This window comes from Primulina eburnea, chromosome 8 (genome assembly GCF_022965805.1).
Source record: "Primulina eburnea isolate SZY01 chromosome 8, ASM2296580v1, whole genome shotgun sequence".
Taxonomy (NCBI): Eukaryota; Viridiplantae; Streptophyta; class Magnoliopsida; order Lamiales; family Gesneriaceae; genus Primulina; species Primulina eburnea.
Genome location: NC_133108.1, coordinates 34,291,504 through 34,309,171, shown reverse-complemented (window position 1 = coordinate 34,309,171; position 17,668 = coordinate 34,291,504). Strand labels below are relative to the sequence as shown.

Below are 17,668 nucleotides of genomic sequence, written 5' to 3'. Positions count from 1 at the left end.
TACGTGCTAAGGTTGAGGCTAGTAGATGAGAAAAGAGGGAGAGACTGAAAATTAAAAGTTTACCTACTTAGGCTGAGCCTAGTAGAGGAAACGAGGTGAGGAAATTGAAAATTAAATTTTACATACTAAGGTTAAGCCTAATAGAGGAGAAAATGTGTGAGGATTGATAAATAAAGTTTACCTACTTAGGCTAAGCCTAGTAGAGGAGACGAGATGAGGAGATTAAAAATTAAATTTTACCTATTAAAGTTAAGCCTAGTAAAGGAGAAGAGGTAGGGAGACTGAAAAATAAAATTTTACCTATTTGGGGTGAGCCTAGTAGAGGAGACGAGGTGATGCGATTGAAAATTAAATTTTATCTACTTGGGCTGAGTCTACTAGAGGAAACAAGGTGGGGAAATTGAAAATTAAATTTTCCTACTTAGGCTGAGCAGTAGAGAAGATGAGATGGTGGAGATTGGAAATTAAATTTTATCTACTTAAACTGAGCCAGTAGAGGAAAAGGGGGTGGAGAGACTGAAAATTAAATTTTACCTACTTAGGCTGAGCCTAGTAGAGGAAAAGAGGTGGGGGGACTGAAAAATAAATCTTGCCTTCTAAGGCTACGTCTAGTAGAGGAGAAGTGGTGCTTGAAACAAAATTAGATTCTACCTACTAAAGTTGAGTATGGCGGAAGAGAAGACATGAGGAGAGGAAAAGAGCATTGGCAAGCTCATCAACTAAGAGCTCACACTGTTGATGAGCTTTGGAAAGCTTGTACCCCAGTGGTTCCAAAACGTCGAAGATAAACTCAAAAGAGACAATATATTCAAACACAAGATACTCGACATATCATAAGAGTGTTCAATAAGAGTGGGTCTCATATATATCAAAAGTGCGCAAAAAGAAGTAACCTGTTGTTAGACTTAATTTAATTGTAGTGATGAGATTCAAAACCAGTAGGTCGCGATAGCTATAATCAGAAGACAATATAAAAGCAGAAGCTCTCGTATCTCATTAACAAAAGCAGTACTCTTCGAGTACTTAAACAACTTAGAAAACCAGAAGCATAAAATAGCTTTAAAAGCAGAACTTAGCTTAAGCAGAAGTAACTTAACGTCTTTTGTTTGAATCGTTAAAGTCTTAAATGTCACCGTTACTTTACCTAGTACTAGTATTAATTGCACCATTAATGTTGTACATAGACATTTAACGCTCCTTACTAGTTTTGGTATGTAACAAGACTGATTACTGTGAAGCTTTCTGCAAGACCCATTTTAAGAATTAAAGCTAATCTTACTCAGGAGTCACATGCTGAAAATAAGGGAACAGTCGATCAAGCTAGGGAGAAGCATTTTGATCTCGGTAGGAATCTTGTTGCGTCTTCTTATTTCCTAGTGGTTGGAGCGTGCATGGGGTCAATGGCTTGGTTTTTTTAGGTGCCTGAGTGTCTGATCGAGGTCCTTAGTAGGATGGTTCATGGCTGGGGAATCGATTTAGCTTGGGGCGTGAGTTGTTAGGAGACAAATGCACATGAGGTGGGGTAATGGGATAAGACCGAGAGTTCCTGTCAGGTTCTGGAAAATTTCAGCCGTGGATTTAAAACCTAAGGTCAGTGTTTTGGGACCTATTAAGTGTTTTTAAGATATAGTAAAAGTGGAGGAAATTTTGGGTAAGTTTTGAGTCGATTCGGGTTAAAACCAAGACCCCGGTCCAAGTTTTAAAATGAATCATTTAAGTTCTGATTTTGGCTTGGTTTTACGTCTAGAAATACTTTTAAAAATGTTTTGGGACATTTTAAGGAGTTTGGTAAGATTCGGGTCAATTTTAGATGTTCGGTGTTAAAACGATAATTTTCGGGTTTCCAAGGGCAAAATGGTCATTTTGCACCTGGGTAAGAATTTAGTCATGGCAGCGCCCTGAGCACAAATATATGATAATTTAAATGTTTATGCATCATTTTTACGATTTTACGCAATTATGATAAATACGTTGTATGCTTGGTTTGAAGGAAAAGTTACGCAAATGCATGTTTTTATTAAGTGATGAAAATGATGATATTTTTGAAAGATGTGATTTGGTTGTGACTGAAGATGTATATGTATACGATGACATGATATATGATGAGATGAGGCCCGGGCTCAGTGGGCGGGTAATGCTGTTGCTGATGTCCCCCGCCGCCGGGTACCATGGTTTTTATAGATGGATCCATCGATAGAGCTGATACGAAAGTCACAACTAATGAACTAAATTCAAGTAAAAGAAAATGTTTAAGTTTATGATGACACGATGAGCTGTTTTGACACGTATATGATGATATAAGATGACATGATTTGACACGACATGATTTTATACGACACGTTTATGTTCATGCTTTTAAGTTCATGAAAGTTATGTTGAATATGATATTTTTCACTGCTGTGTGCCTGTATATGTACTCGTTATTTCTGGTACAGGTGTGTTGAGTCTTTAGACTCACTAGGCGTGCGTGATGCAGGTGAGCTTCATGATGAGGAGATTGGAGGTACCGAACTCTGAGTAGGCAGACCTGGTGCAGTGACACGACCCGAGGACCACATGTTTTCCGCATTATAGTTTATGAGATTGAGAGGAAATGAATATTTTCATACGTTGATGATTTTAAGATTTTTATTAGTTTATGTTTTCGTATGATTATGGATGAGTTTGGTTATTTTAAACTGCATTATCTTTATTTTCAAATACTTAAGATCATTTTTAAATGTTATTTCGAAAATGCGAGCTTTTATTTAAAAAAATATGTTTCCACACTTTTTAAAACGAGTAGACGTTTCAAGAGGTCAGGAGGGAGACTCGCTAAGAGGTCCTTAAGGCTGATGAAGTCAGTGGAGGCGCCTGTCGGAGGGTATTCATGAGCCTTGAAGAGGTTGACAACACCCTCGAAGGCCACCTCCAAGTAATGAAATGCTTTTGAACAACAGATCTCATTGAATTCTTCGGACTTTAGAAATTCTTCTTTGAATGAAGATGCTTCTTTCACAAGTTGAGCCTTGGTGTCTTTGAGATCCTTGCGGGCTTGTGCTACTTCAGCTTGGGAAACCTTTAGCTCTTTCCTAAACTTTTGGAGCTCTGTTGTGTGGTTTTTATCAGTCGCTGAAGCTCCTCCTATTTTTTCTTCAGAATCTCATCATATCGAGCCTGAGACTCCAAAAGCTCTTTAGCATGTGTTATCTTTGCCTCGTCAATCGTCGCCTGAAGCTGGTCGCGAAGAGCCCTATCCTCGTGCGATTCGTGGTAGGCGTTCGTCTTGAAGACATCGGGACACTCAACCAACTCTTCTAGATACACGAAGCCCCTGAACAAAGGAGACAATAATGAGAAGATGAGAGGAAAATTAATCATATATTGAACATCATGTTAAAATTTAAAGGGAGAAACATACCTCGGTGAGACTACTGCATGTCCGGCGGGCAAGATCAGACCATCCCAATCAATTCAAGAACGCCGCATCTGCACGAGAAGCGAGCTGAAATAACAACTTCTGGTCTATGTGGTTAGGACCTCGTCCAACAATAACCGATTCCAGAGTATACAAGGGTTGTATCCCTGGCCCAGAAGGATGTTCATCGTCTGATCCGGACACCTCTTGAGAAGAGGCCGATGTGATCTAGATCTCAGAAAGTTTCCGTTTACCTTTCTGTTGGACTGATGGGCTTGGACTGGTGGGAGCTTTCTTCTTGCCAGAGTGAGGGGAGGACTTGGACTGAAAAGACAGGGAAGAATTAGATTTTCCTTGGAGATTCGTAGAGGAAACTCACCTCTGGGTTGAGGAGGATGAGCCTGCCTTTCTCTTCGCGGCGGTAAGAGAGCCCGCAGGTTTCTTTACAGCAGTGGAGCGATTTCCCTTCGTGTTTGTCATGACAGCTTGACTAACTTGCTTCTTGGGTGCCGATGATGAACCACCAACCTTCTATTTTTTTTCAAGCTCATGGAGAAATATAGCATTCATGAGTCTAGTACCTGTGAATAGAAAAAATTAACCATATGAGAATGTTATCAAAGAGCAGAATAAGTAAAAATAAAACAAGATAGTGTAAGAAGAAGAGAATATCTACCAGCCTCCCCTTTCAGTTTAATTGTTGCAGGACTTGACTCAACATAGCACAAGAGATCTTCAGATAAAAGTTTGTGAATACTAAAACATCGGTCCTGTAGTACATTCACTATGCACATGTATGCTTTATTCTTCTTGAAAATCTTGGGAAGGGTGGGATTGGTGAAAGTGGGATATCACTCCATGGTAAAAGTCCACTCTTTGGGAGGTTGGATAAAGAAGAAGTACTTTTTCCAATCTTTTACGTGACTAAGAGTCCCATCAAAAAGTTTGCGGTTGGATCAAGAGGTTACATAGAAAGGCCTTTCCTTCGATTGGCCAAGACCAAAAAATAGGAGAAAGTGACACAATCTAGAGGAAGGCCTAGAGCCCGAAGTAATACCAAGAAGCTATATATTGAACGAAAGACCTGGTAATAACTGCTCAGATCTTGGAGGAACTCAGATAGAGGAAAGAGGAGACCTGAATCTAACTGATCTTGGAAGAAAGTATAGCAAACTTTGAGAGCTAGATAAGGTCGGTCTTCAGAGGTCGGGGTGATGATTTTGTGGGAAGAGACAATGTGCCATGAATCCCTAAGGTTTGACTTATTAGTAGGAGAGAGGCCATACCACATCATATCAGCATCGATTATGTTCATTTGTTGATTCACATGACGGATTTCCTTATCAGGACGACTATAGCTTACAATCTCCTCCTCTTGGGAGTCGAGGGAAAGTTTGGATCTTCAAAAGAAGTCATAGTCTCATCATCACTAGACCTCTCGGAAGCACTCGAAGTTTTGAATTCAGAATCAGAGGAAGACATGGATTTTAAGGGTAAGTAAACAAGTAGGGGATGAAAAATTACGCGGAAGAGGGGTAGGAAAATAGTTGAGGTAAAAGAGTAGGGGAACGAGCGGATGAACCGTTGAAGTCAGGCAGAAGGTTGTCCTGGGAAGAAATCAACTCGTACCTACAGCCAGTCAGGACAAGATGGGCGAGTGGAGGCGAGGCACGCAGAGTGCGAGGGGCTGAATACGAAAAGTAAGGATAGGGTGAGCTAAGGGGAGGATGGGCGAGGCTAGAGCGAGCTACGAGGGAGGAGCTGCGAGCGAGGGCGAGCGGCTACGAGAGGGAGGCAAGGGCTAGCGAGCGGAGAGCGGCAATGGCGAGGGGCTGCGAGAGGCGAGGCATGCGAGAGAGAGGCGAGGGCTGGCCAGGCGAGGCTTGAAGAGGAGGCGTGGGCGACGTGCTGATTGGAGGGAGGCGAGGCGGGGCTGGCGTAGATGCGGATGTGGGCGAGGCTAGAACAAGACAAGGGGCAAAGTTCGGGGTGTGGGGCATGGGAGAGAGCGAGCTTGCTAAGGGGAGAAGCGGAAGAGGAGAGCTAGTGAATGAAGGGAGGAGGAAATATTGTGTGGGGGAGAGGATAATGAAGTGAGGAGAGAACATCTATTTATAGGGGCACGAAGAAAATCTGACTGTTCGAAAAAGGAAGGGCGATTGATGGAGGGTACATCTACGGATGTGGGAAGTACAATTAATCGAATTTCGAACCTGCGATCCAATTCGACTTAGGAGGAGGAGACTAGTGATACCTCTTGAATAGGCCCATCAAAATCAGTCCTAAACAAGACTTTGGACCCCCGACCCATTCCTAACCAAAGTGAGTAGCTTATGATGAATCTCATGTACTCTCCTACAAATATTAGGTTTGAGAACCTAATTTATTCATTCATTATATTGATTATCAACAATATATTTAGTTGTTCTATCATTTTCAGTACCTGACTTTAGCGTTGGAGAGGCTACGTCGGGACACCCTTTCGGCTCTCTTCTAACGGTCTCCTTTTTGTTTCAGACCCAGAACAAGTTCGAGGTCTGAATTCTGGCTCATCTACCAGAATAGAACCCTATATATATATTTCTAGTGAGTATCGGTAGATTAAAAAAAAGATATGTATTTATGATTAGTGACTACAGAAATATAAAATTAGAACTTAAACCATCCAGATTATCTGGTATCATATCAAAATTAATACAAAAAGTATCACTAATTTCTTTATGACAATTCCCTTATATCAGAAAGTTTTGATTCTCGAACCCACTCTTCGTTTGGGGTTCTATTTTACTGGTTATAAATCATGATCAAACGTTTTCCTTCCAAACATACATAAATTTCACAATAAATCATCTTTCGTATGGATAGTTAAAGTTTGACAAGATTCTTACAGGACTTCTTGAAGAACTGAAAAGAAATATTGAAAAATATATCTTCAACTTAAAAAAAAAAAAAAAAAAAAAAAAAAAAAACAGAATGAGAGTACATATACCCATTTGACAATTTCATGAAATTTCGAGTGTTTATGGCAATAAATATGACTTGAAATTTTATTTTATTCTCGCCTTGTGATTTATAGAGATGTCAATGAGACGAGTATGTGGTGGGTTAGGCTAAACCCAAGACCCTCCCCATGAAAATTTTTTGACCCATTACCCGTCCCACCCCGGTTAAATATTCTTCAGACCCACCCCACATCGAATACGAAATGGGGCCGGGTAGACCTGTGAGACCCGTGAAACCCGAATTTTTTTAAAATAAAAAAATAATCTTTCTTCTCACATGACTGAATTATGAAACAGGCAAGCCTCTAAATACAATATTGTGGAAAATTAATTCATGTCTTCGACCACACTTAATAATAACAAATAAAGTATTTTCACAACATAAAGAATTATATAAAAAAAAAAGAGTTACTATCTCTCCAAAAAATTCTTGACATCCCCAAAAAAGTCATAACATTATTTAAAAAGATCAATATAAAATCAGTGGGTAGACAATATTTAAGTCTACTAAGATGAGAATCAACTATTCTTCCACTATTGCTAAAAGCAGATTCAAATGCAACAGTTGACATAAGAATAACTAAGATCGTTATAGTTGAAGTGAGCTACTAAGAAAATGAAAATTAATAAAACTAAAACCTTAGAATATTTATATGCACATATATATGGGGCGGGTATTATTGGACCTATGACCCGCCCCATATCCGGACACCCGAGACCCACCCCTATGACCCATTTAGTATGCCCAAACCCATCTCATACACACGGGTCCATTGCGGGCCTGGGTATAACCCGGACTCATTGACATCCTTAGTGATTTAGTTCGATCCAACATCCGATAATTGATAAAAATAAATTGATTAAATTCTTATTATTCAATAAGTAAGATCGACGACTACATATTACCACTACACAAAGATTGTAACATCATTTTACGAGAAGTATTTGAATCTATTTGTTTTAAGGATAACATCTGATTTTCTAAATAAGCTTGGGTTAATAATTTTGACGGATATCAATAACTATTCACATGAATTCCATGCTAATTTCTCATGTCTCGATCAATCTTCCAGGGTGTGTGTATGAATAAAAAGTTAATTTTACTAGGGTAAAATGATCATTTGGAGCTGGAGATGGTTTACTATGAAAAAGATGTGTTAGTCTGAGAGTGTCAATTCGGGTGGGTCGGGTTGAGCAATAGTATTATTAAATTGCTCAACCCAAACCCGAGCCAATCCGAACCTGAACCCGAATCAACCCATATAACCCGATTTTGATTTTTTTTTTAATTTTTAAAAGAAAATTAAATAAATTCAAAAATAATAATATTTTAATTTGACCACATAATAACAAAATATCCATCATATATATGATTTAAATTTGAAGTCTAATTGTAGTAAAATAAAGTATATTTACTAAAGGCAAAAACTTGTGTGAGACGGTCTCACGAGTCGTAATTGTGAGACGGATCTCTTATTTGAGTCACCCATGAAAAAGTATTACTTTTTATGCTAAGAGTATTACTTTTTATTGTGAATATGGGTAGGGTTGAGCCGTCTCACGGATTATGACCCGTGAGACGGTCTCACATGAGACTCACTCTTTACTAAATCAAATAAATAATTATTTAAAAAATAAAAAAAATTCAAAATAAATATTATATTATGAAAATTTATGATATAAAATATACAATAAATATTTTTTCTGTAATACAATATATATAAATGTAGGCAATATTTATTAATTATATTTTTTAAAAAAAATTAAAAATTTCAGGGTTGACCCGAACTCAACCCAACCCCGATCGTGTTTTTCGGGCCAGCTATCGGATCCAATCCGATCTGACCCGAATCCGAAAACCTCAAACCTGAACCTGATTTTTTTCGGATTGAACTGTGTCGAGTTGATGAGGCTTGTCTGATTTTGAAACCTCTATGTCAGTCTACATTTTTGACCTCTTTGTCTCGTGTTGTCAACGATAGGGTTTCTTTGGTTACAATTTGGACATATTAGTTCTTCATTTTCCCACTTTTGACAACTTGAAAATTGAATTTTTTTTATGTACTATACATAAATATGGATTTTGAAAATTAATATGAAACACATAGACTGTGAGTGTAACATTTGATATCATAACCAAATCGATCTCACATTTTTATATTTATGATAAGAGTCAATTCGATCAATACCTATCATGAAAAGTAATACTTTTTGCATAAAAATCAATTCTTTTTCCATGAGACGGTCTCAAAATTTTTTTTATGTTTTTTTTCAAGAGAGAGAAGTAAAAAAAAAAAAAACTATGTATTTTTTTTACATTTCGTTTGAAACAAATTAATGCAAAAATTAGAAAACAACATATTTATTATTTTTGAAAAATTGAGAAGCCAATTTACCTTAAATCTAATATAAATGAGCCTTTGATAATTTTAAATGATTTTCACAAGTTTTTGCCAAATATTTACACGACAAAGACGATGAAAACTATAAGAAATTTTATTCCGTTTTTGTATCAGATCATATTACCGAGAACTTCGTACGTGGAAAAGTCTGTCCAAACAGTCCCTTACGATACGTTCGTATGATTGGACCTTGCAAATTGTTGGACATGCAAGAACCTCATTCACCCCTCTTCTAGAAATTGATACAAGTTCGTCCTCCAAACCAAATTAATTGAACTTTTTCTTGGTGCTGAAATTCAAGTGAGAAGAGATTCAGACGAAAAATGGAGCCTTTGCTTGTTGGGTCTTTCCAGAAAGCCTCATCTCCACTTCCAATCCCATATTTAGCCGAGTTAACTTCACTCCACTGTTGTAAGTGCTCAGATGCTATTCTCCCTGGTTTTGCTAAAGCTTTTTTGTGGGCGGCGGGTTCAAGTTCGAAGATTCTGATTTTTTTTGTCTGTGATTCTTGATTTTGTAATATCTTTGACATTTTTCTCATGATTCGAGTTTGATTTGATGTATTGGGGTGAATAACAGACGTGCGTGGGAATTCACAATTTGCATAATTGCAGATGCGTTGTACTTTCTGAGTTCAGTGCAATTTAATGGGTTTCTTTCTCATGTTACCTACGTTCGTATATATGCTTGGTTCGTTGTTTCGTTTTGAAATGTTACTTCATAATCTTTTCTTTTTTAATGTTTGGTATTTGAAATTAATAGCTTCAAATGTTGCGACGCATTCTTTCAAACGCAAAGCTTTCAGAAATGTGGGGAAATCATATACCATGCCCTTGAGATTACAGCTACAAGGGCGAGCTTTGATTGATGAAAGATGTTTCGGTGGAAGAATTGTGAAGTTAAACTCGAGCCGGAATCTGGATTCTAGAGTTAAATCAGCTTCTGAACAGTCTTTTGAGTCCGAACCTTCGAAGAACCCTTGGAATTCACCACAACATGCCTTAGATGCTTTCTACAGATTTTCGCGGCCTCACACAGTCATAGGAACAGTTCGGTTCAATCCTCTTATTTTTATGAGATGAGCCCGTGATCTATACCTGTGAGGTTTGTTAAATACAAGGAAAACTTACAGTGCCTTTTGATATGCAGGCATTGAGCATAATCTCAGTTTCTCTCCTTGCAGTTGAAAAGCTTTCAGATTTTTCTCCGTTATTTTTTAGTGGGGTGCTTGAGGTGTGCCCAGTTTTCATCAGCTATGATTATGATCTTTCGAATCTGATTGATTCTGCATACACTGATGCATTTCCTGTATCGTTCCAGGCCATTGTTGCTGCGCTGTTAATGAATATATATATTGTTGGCTTAAACCAAATATCAGACATAGACATAGACAAGGTTAGTTTCAGAAAGAAATACCTATCCATCCATATGCAATCATTTAGAAGTTAAGACAAGAAAACTCTTTTTTCCTCATGGGCTAATCCAGGATTTCTTGGGTATCGTAAATTGAACAAAAAGCTGAGATTATATGAAGGACCAAAAAATTTCACAAATTTATTTATGTATTCATGCAAGTCATTAAAATGACTTCAGATCTTCAGACTGTGTAAACTTGAATTGCTTCAGTTAGGAGCATCAAATGTATGCATGACTTCGATTTTGAGGATAAAATGACAGGCTTCTAATTGTTATTTCTGTTTATGTTCTTTGTTGCCAACGGTGTGCTAGGCTGATTAGTACCAGAAGAGAGAGATGGGGTCACAATAGTTGTCCATTCCTTGATAAGTCTATGCTCACAATGGCACCTATCAGTATTGTCATATGCATCTTAGTCTAGCTTATAATGTGAATGTGGGCAACATTATTCACATGGACCATATCATAGCCTTTCCCAAGGAGTTCTTTTTTTTTTTTTTGCCCATGAGAATGCAATGTTAAGCTATATACCCAAAAGGATAGTCCAAACCTGAAATACCAGTTTTGAGGCAGAAAAGCCTCCTAAACATATTGATCACTTCATAATATCTCATGGAACCGACGTGGATTATAACATGTTGAGTATAAGTATAATGGTTGTTATCTGGTCACATAACCAACTTTCAAACACTTAGGAGGAGCATTATCTCTTTGAAGAAGATTGGAGAGACAGCTACTTGCATGTTCAATGCTCAAGTTTTGAGAATATTTGCATATTTTTTTCCTTAAATAATAAATACACGAAGTATGGATAGCATTAGAATTCCAGATGGTCATCAGTTTCGATCTGAATCTGTTTCTATCAGCAGGGAGATATCTTTTTGTTTTACTATCAAGAGTATCTATTTTGATTTCTGTAATTGTTAAGTTTAATACTCGATTTTTTATGTCATAGTTCTTTACTCTCTTCTATCTGTTCAAAACACTAATGCAACCTGGATGCAACTCTGACAAAGTATCATTATTATTATTATCAGGTAAATAAACCTTATCTTCCATTGGCATCTGGGGAGTATTCAGTGATAACTGGTGCGATGATTGTATCATCTTTTGCCATCTTGGTGGGTAAAAAGATATTTCAGACTTCAATTGTTTAATAATAGTTTTGAATTTCCATGTCTTGTCAGATAATGAAGAACAATTAAGTGTACCACCTTTATAATCCTTTTTATATTATTACATAGATATCTGAAATTTATAGGTCATCCTTTATAAATTTATTCTGCAGTAAGCTATTGTTTAACCATTTGCAGAGTTTTTGGCTTGGGTGGATGATCCATTCAAGGCCACTACTATGGGCACTTTCTGTCAGCTTTGTACTGGGAACTGCATATTCCATAAACGTGAGCTGATTCTTTGATGCACTTTTGTTTCTTTTATAGTTGGATGGTGAATAATTATCTCAAATATGAGCTTGAAAACAACACTTAATCATCGGGCTGCCTTTAAAAATTCAAAGATCTGCTATGTGTAAGGAGCTTTTATTGTCTTGAATTCTCATAATGTTGGATTATTCACTGATTTTGTGAGCCTCGGACTTCTCAATACTTTGAAAATTTCTACATGCCTTACTTAGTAATTAATATATGGCTGCTCAGTATGGACCAGAGTTGGGTTTTTCTGGATTTAGTATCACAAAATTTGTTGGATCTCGGTTTTCTCATGCCCAAACGCAGCGGAAGTTTTAAAAATATCTTGATTTTCAAGATATATTTTAGCACTCGTATGATTTTAATAATTAAACATACATAGGATGTTTAACCCTAAGCCTAATACACATATATATAAGTTTAGGGCCCATTAATTAAATTAAATATTTAATGGGCTTAATCAATTAATTATTCTAGTCCAACTAGTTTAATTAATTAATTAATATCTTAAAGTCCAATCAAGAACCTTAATAATATGTATATTGGTCTTGTACTCTACAAGCCCATTATACATATACTCATCACATTTAATTAAAATCCTTTACCAATTCAACATTTGAATTTAATATTTAAATTATAAATTCAACTCCTTGAATTTATCACCTCCAAATTTTAATACTCATAAGTTCAACTCCTTAAATTTATTTCTCGATGTTTTCTATAAATTCAACTCCTTGAATTTATTAACTCAATATTTTATATAAATTCAACTCCTTGAATTTATTATGTCAACGGGGACAAAATAATCCAGTACTTGTGTGACCCTCAACGGTTCAGGGATACAACTAACTGTGGGTTCACAACTCTTTGTGATTCAGGACATAATCCTTTATTCGAGCTTATCTTAATCTGCCCCATTCTATGTATCAACAATTGATCATGAGAATATCTGAAATCATATTTCTGATTAAACCAATCGAATCATGGTAAGAACGTCTAGTAGCATCGCCCCATGATTCTCTAGGTATCACTGATAGTGCTTGCAAGAACCAGTCGGTTATGATTAACGTGCAGTATGGTCCCTTCATCTCATATATCTCAATCGAATCTGCAACCATTGGTTCATCGAGGGTTGCATAAGTATTCGATAACTGTGTGACACATATTTGAGAATAAATAGTGGCATCACATATACAATTGGAGAACTCCTTCTCTAACGTACATCTTATACTCTGGCCAGAGATTCCATGCACTATTATTTCATCAGATCACACAGGATATCCACACCTGGAGGTGAGCGGTGAATTCCCGACTACAATGCACTGGCTCCTACATGCGTCGCAACTTTACCCAATCTTGCCATCTGATGACCTTCCTGGAGTCGATAAACGAGTCAAAGCACATCCCTAGCATATAGAGCCTCAGTGTTGTCCTGGGTCGTAAGGATTAATGGTGTACAATCATAACCACAGACTTATCCTTTCGATGAATAATACCCACTTGGGAAGTCCGAGAGAGGGCTGTTCGGTATAATCATCATATGACTACCCATCTGCATGTTTGGACATCTCTATGCCCTTACCAAGAAACGCGGTACACCACATCACAGATGCTAGTCTCGAGCTTAAGCGACCTTTATCCACGTTTCAGGCGGCTGAATCGACTAGGAACAAATTTAGATCATACAGTGTTTACAAATGAGTTTCAACATCGAATTACGATTCATTTGTATTAAAGTATAATCAAGGTCTTTATCTATGTTGTTCACATGGGTATACAGATAAAAAAATAACAAACCATGAAATAATGAATTATATTAAAATAAAGTTTGTTTATTATAACTGAGTCAATAAATTCCCTAGCCAACACTTGGCTTACAGGGCATCTACTCTAACGAAATTTCGGGCCTTATAATGATGGACTGTAAATTGGACTATGGCACCGTGGGTCCAACTCTGTGTTGCAGTGGCATGCCTGAGGCTAATTTTTTGTATTTATCTAAGTATATTTAGATGTATATCTATCAAATTGTGGCTTCATGTACCATACATTTCTATATCACCGAGTGTAAGGGGGAATGGATGTGATGGAGATTGTTATAGTGATTTCAGCACAACGAGGTGTAGTCTTAGAATACGTTATAAATATCGATTTTCTGTAATTATACGGAACTTTTAAGAACTGCAATGGTTTTCTCTTTGAGTCATCGGTTTTTCCCTTCTTCGATTTTAGAAGAGTTTTCCATGTAAAATAGTGTGTTTTTTGTTTATTCTTTTGCTTTCAATTTTTCCTTTATTGTTCCTAGTAGGATTTTATAATAACTCTGGAAGGAAGAGAACGAGAACTATTGACTGCGTAGTCCTCTGGTTTATTGATGTGATGGAATAAATTCATGCTGAATGCTTTATCTTATAAAAATAAACTTGTTTTTGTTGTGCTACCTTTATGTGATATCATATATGTTTGTGCTGTTTCAGCTACCACTTTTGAGATGGAAGAGATTTGCTGTTGTTGCAGCATTATGCATCTTGGCCGTGCGTGCAGTCATTGTTCAAATAGCATTTTATTTGCATATCCAGGTGTTTATCACTGTTCTTTTAATTGCGTGATATTTATTGGGAAACCACAAAAGTAATGGTCCCTTATTTTTGTATTTATATTTATTGTTGGGATCTGACTAGAACTTAGAGGATGTGAATAAACTCTTTCGAAACGTCCACTTCAATTAAGTCCACTTCAAACGTTTGTAATAGTCCACTTCAATTAAGACTTATCACTTTCTAATTGAAGCTCTTAGTACGCACTTTACAACTATGGATATTTAATAACATTCGGTTCCTCAGACAACAAATATAAAACTTTAACGGTTAGACTTGACGGTTTGAGTTGTATACATCAACACAAATTGATCTTTGGATGATATGATGTATTCTAATAAGCGAGTGATCGAGTGAGCAGATTATGATCGAAAGATTAGTGTGCTCGAAGATCTTAAAATATGCAGGCTTGAGATAAATTTGCAGATAGATTCTGTTATATTCTTTTCTTCAAAGTTCTGCATATTTATAGTTAAAAAGCTCCAACTGTCGGATTTACTTTTCAACAATCATCAGTACTATCATTCGGCATAATGGACACGTCGCTTTCATATGCCGTACGTATCATTAAAGTCGTACGTATCATTAAATGCTCATTTAATGTTCCTTGTGCTTTTACGACTTTGAGCTCTTGTTTTTCATAAAGCTGACACAATATGTCCGAAATAACTAACTTTCTGTCGTTCGGGAGTTGGTATGATACATGAAATCATTCTCTATGGGGTGGACGTTTGAACGGCTTGACTTTAATGTCCTATAAGAAATAACACTTTTCTGACCAGTGATAATACGGTTGGATCTTCATTACTTGTGTAGTGGAATCAAATGTAAAGTTTTTCATAATACTGCAGTAAGTCTTAAATATTTGCTATCTCATTGATACTGATTGATATTGCTGCCCATTTATACAAAATTAGTTGATCCTTTTATAACATAAACTATGTGCTTAGATGAAGTAATGATCTGCCTAGTGTTGATGTCCAATACCTTTTCCATACGAGGTAAATCTAGAATTAAAAATTGAGTTGATTGCTGTAAAATTTAGATCTGAACAGGAGAGGAAATATGATGTGACTTTCTGGTTTCTCTTAGTGCAGTTCTTATGCATTTTTCTAGTGATGCTCTATGTTGCAAGTTTATAAACTTGATGTTTACGTTATTTGCCATTTGCAGATGTTTGTTTTTGGTAGACCAGCTGTCTTTGCAAAGCCTGTAATATTTGCAACTGCTTTCATGAGCTTCTTCTCAGTGGTCATAGCATTATTCAAGGTAAGTGATCTTTATTATGTATACGCTCCGAAAACTGTTGGAGACCAGTATTTTTTTACTTTGGAACTTGTTATTTATAGGACATACCTGATATTGTGGGGGACAAGATTTATGGAATCCAGTCTTTTACTGTTCGATTGGGCCAAGAAAAGGTTACGATCAACTAATATGCCATTCCATTCTGAAATGACATTCTCAATGTCGTTTCTTATTGGTATATGGTAATGTTTGATTTTCTAATGCAATTATAACAGGTTTTTTGGGTTTGTATATTTCTTCTTGAAATGGCATATGCTGTTGCTTTGTTGGTGGGAGCAACATCCTCTTGCACTTGGAGCAAGTGGACGACGGTAATCTTATCTTTCACATCTACTTTCTTGCTTCTTAATCTGACACGTAGGATGGGGCGACCGCACAAATCGTGATTATACGTCACAAACACCATCAACATGTGTTAGCAGTAGACGAAATATAAGAAGCTCGAAATAATCATAAGAAGACCGTTCTAAGTCTACAACCCTTCTCAAATAGAAAAAGGGGAAAACTATGGCTACATAGAAATTGCCTTGATCAAGTATAAAATTTATGTTACGAGATTCAATGTTTTGTGTCACCAAGAAACTTTAATGTCCCAACTTTTACATTGAGGAGATTGTGATATTGCCGATCATGAAGATCGATAACCAGGATATCTTAAATTTATCTTGGTCAAGTATAATCCGTTCGATGGTCACCAATATGTTCAACATCTTTCTTCTCTTTGCACTTGTATTTCAGGTAATTGGTCATACCATATTGGGTTTATTGCTATGGAACCGTGCAAAATCAACTGATTTGACGAACAAGGTTGCGATCACATCTTTTTACATGTTCATATGGAAGGTAATCAATCAATCCACTTCGTCAAGAAAGCGTGTTGAGCTTCTTGAATTCATTGATATATTTTTCCAGATAACTTCATGGTTCCCTCGGTTAACTGTGGAGTCGTGTTAAGGCTCAATGAAAAAAAAAATCTCTGATGTCTCCCTTTAATTTATGCAGCTCTTCTATGCTGAGTACCTGCTCATTCCTCTTGTGAGGTGAACTATAAAGAGCTCATGGAACGTCCCCTCGGCTGTATTGTTGGGTTATTAATTTCATGCTCATTCAGTGGCTTCTTGATCTGTTTTCTTTGCCTATATTTCTCCTAGAGAGTAGAGTTTTGGTTCTTGATATTTCAATTATTAATGCATGTCTAGATTCTTTTTCATGGGCCAATCATAATTTCAATTGCCTTCATATCACCTTTTCTACGCTCGTTTCTGGATTGATTAATTCTCGTAACTTGTTCGGTTCTGGTGAAAGTTGAAGCCTGGTGGTAGTTAACAGGCAAAGAACATTAGCCTGAAAATATAAAACTCCGGTGACCGACTATCCACAGTATGATTTGTCTGACTATTGAAAAATATAACATCCATTTCGAAATAACATTATTTGATTAAAGAAAGAGTAAAGTACACGAATTATTGATAAATTAGTATAATTAATTATTGTAAATAATTTAATTGGTACATAAATTATTTATAAATTGGTAAATTTTAATTTAACCTAAATTGGTTTTAATTCTAATTATCATTAATAAATTCAAGTAGGAAAAAATATAAAAAATTCAAGTAGGAATATATTTTAATTTTTAAGTCTATTTAATTTATTTTATCGATTTATTTTAAAAAAAGTATATTTCTTTTAAAATTGTATTGTGATAAATAATCAACTCAAATATATAATTAACTTATTTAATAAAAATAAATTAATAAATATCTTTTATCAAAGCTTGGAGAATTTTTTCAAGGATGGCATAAAAAAAAATCACTATTTTAGTTTTTCAAAATCTAGTATTGATTCGCCTGAATTCGAGAATGTTTCTAATATGAAGTTACAGATTCTAAAAAGACGAATATTTTGGAAAAATCCGATGGTGTATTACTGTTGAAGCATCGATACGACAACACAAATTTTTTTACTCATTTCTGATTTATGTAGCTTTAATGGTCGAAAGTTTTCACATTTGATTTATACATTTTTGGCAAAATAACTTTTTAACATGATAAATTATATACATATATATATATATACGTATGTATATATATATATATCAAATATTTATAATATATAA

General features: G+C 36.1%; 1 protein-coding gene across 2 annotated transcripts; it reads left to right on the top strand.

The window, feature by feature from the left end:
- Positions 1-8,932: 8,932 nt before the first annotated feature.
- LOC140839416 (homogentisate phytyltransferase 1, chloroplastic) lies at positions 8,933-16,762 on the top strand. 2 transcript variants are annotated; one of them, XM_073206102.1, is made up of 12 exons: positions 8,933-9,212; positions 9,564-9,850; positions 9,951-10,034; positions 10,122-10,196; positions 11,255-11,338; positions 11,531-11,620; positions 14,125-14,226; positions 15,418-15,513; positions 15,594-15,665; positions 15,768-15,863; positions 16,291-16,428; positions 16,465-16,521. In XM_073206102.1, exons 1-12 carry the CDS (start codon positions 9,125-9,127, stop codon positions 16,504-16,506), a joined length of 1,254 nt encoding a protein of 417 aa, XP_073062203.1. In that variant the 5' UTR covers positions 8,933-9,124; the 3' UTR covers positions 16,507-16,521. The 2 variants fall into 2 exon arrangements, with proteins under 2 accessions (XP_073062203.1, XP_073062204.1); XM_073206103.1 differs by lacking the exon at positions 16,465-16,521 and adding an exon at positions 16,555-16,762 and having other exon boundaries at positions 8,936-9,212; positions 16,291-16,395.
- Positions 16,763-17,668: the final 906 nt, after the last annotated feature.